Consider the following 1,317-nt stretch of genomic DNA (forward strand, 5'->3'; position numbering starts at 1 on the left):
AATGTCAGAAGTTGGGTCATCTAGAAGTTCTAGGTTTACTGAGAAAAATATGGTTAGGGAAACAGTACGAGTCGAAGATTCGGTGTCAATTGTCGCAGTGATAGTCACTCCAGCAACTCCGAAAAAGTGTCCTTTCTTTTTGTGTCGGTCAACACGGTCCCCACTGCCCCGTATGTTGTGTATGATGATGTGATAAAATAAACCTGAATATATATTGAAATACTATAAAATCCAAACTGATGGTTCAGACATGGATTTATACAGCCAATAAAATGGGAATCAAAAGTTTTGGAAAATTTACATTACTTTGTGTTACATTTTTTCCATTAGTTGTTTTTGATTTAAATTTCAGTTCTCAAGTACTGTTCTATATCAGTCAAAGACTAATTCAACATCAAATAGTCAACTATACTGATATACTGAAATGGTTGCGTGATATTTTAGTATGTCGTAATAGATTCTTACAGAAACATAGTACTATAGCTAATGTTGGTAGTAACAAACAAATCTGTATTCAGGCCCATATTAAACTTGAGGTAAGTTTATGATAATCAATCAAATCCATACTGTGAAAGATTAGTACATCCTTTACAGAAAATGATAAGTAACATTTAGGGTCCAAAAATAATTTTAAAAAGATATGCTCAGCATCTCTGTTAAGCATTCAAAGTTGCTTTGATGTGGTTTCTGAGAAATTTTGACTGAGAAAATCTTGAGCCTAAGCAATAGCTCCAGAGCTGATATATGCCAGATAGCAAAGATAATACTTTCTATTACAGGTTGTATTCTTTATGTATTTATGGAGTTTTGAGATAGATGCTGTATTAACAGCTATGTCTTGTTTTCGGTTGCTATGTGAGGAAGCTGATATAAGATGTGGAGCTGATGAGATGGCTGTCACCCAGTTATTACCTAATTATAATGTTTATTCTGAATTAGCTGCCACTAGTACAGTCCTACCTACAGGTAAGATTGTGATATCAAATATAGTTGATAATTCTTGAAAAAACTTTGACGTTATTTCTTTTGTTGATCTTTTGCTGGTCTTTTTGGTTTTGATGGTAAAATTTCCACCAAACACCTTCATTTGAGTGGTGTTTCTGAAGCAAAGATTTGTGTTTATTTTGAATTACATATAAAGCAGTCTGACAAATGTCTCTTCTAAATGGCTTTGTATTATTATTTTCAGGTCGTGCTGCTCTACAGAAAAGAATTATGGCGCTATTAAGAAAAATAGAAGTTTCTACTTCTGGTAATTCACAGGTAAGTAACAAATCTTTATTTATGAATTTGTATCAGTAACTTTATGGTTAATTT

General features: G+C 32.6%; 1 protein-coding gene across 1 annotated transcript; it reads left to right on the top strand.

Moving 5' to 3' along the window:
* Nucleotides 1-833: 833 nt before the first annotated feature.
* Nucleotides 834-1,302, top strand: LOTGIDRAFT_148048 (hypothetical protein; the record flags this gene model as incomplete). Its single annotated transcript, XM_009063133.1, has 2 exons — nt 834-966; nt 1,190-1,302. The coding sequence occupies 2 exons, from the start codon at nt 834-836 to the stop codon at nt 1,300-1,302; spliced, it is 246 nt and encodes an 81-aa protein (XP_009061381.1).
* Between the last annotated feature and the right edge of the window lie 15 nt (nt 1,303-1,317).

The sequence above is a fragment of the Lottia gigantea genome, assembly GCF_000327385.1.
Source record: "Lottia gigantea unplaced genomic scaffold LOTGIsca_5545, whole genome shotgun sequence".
Classification (NCBI taxonomy): domain Eukaryota; kingdom Metazoa; phylum Mollusca; class Gastropoda; family Lottiidae; genus Lottia; species Lottia gigantea.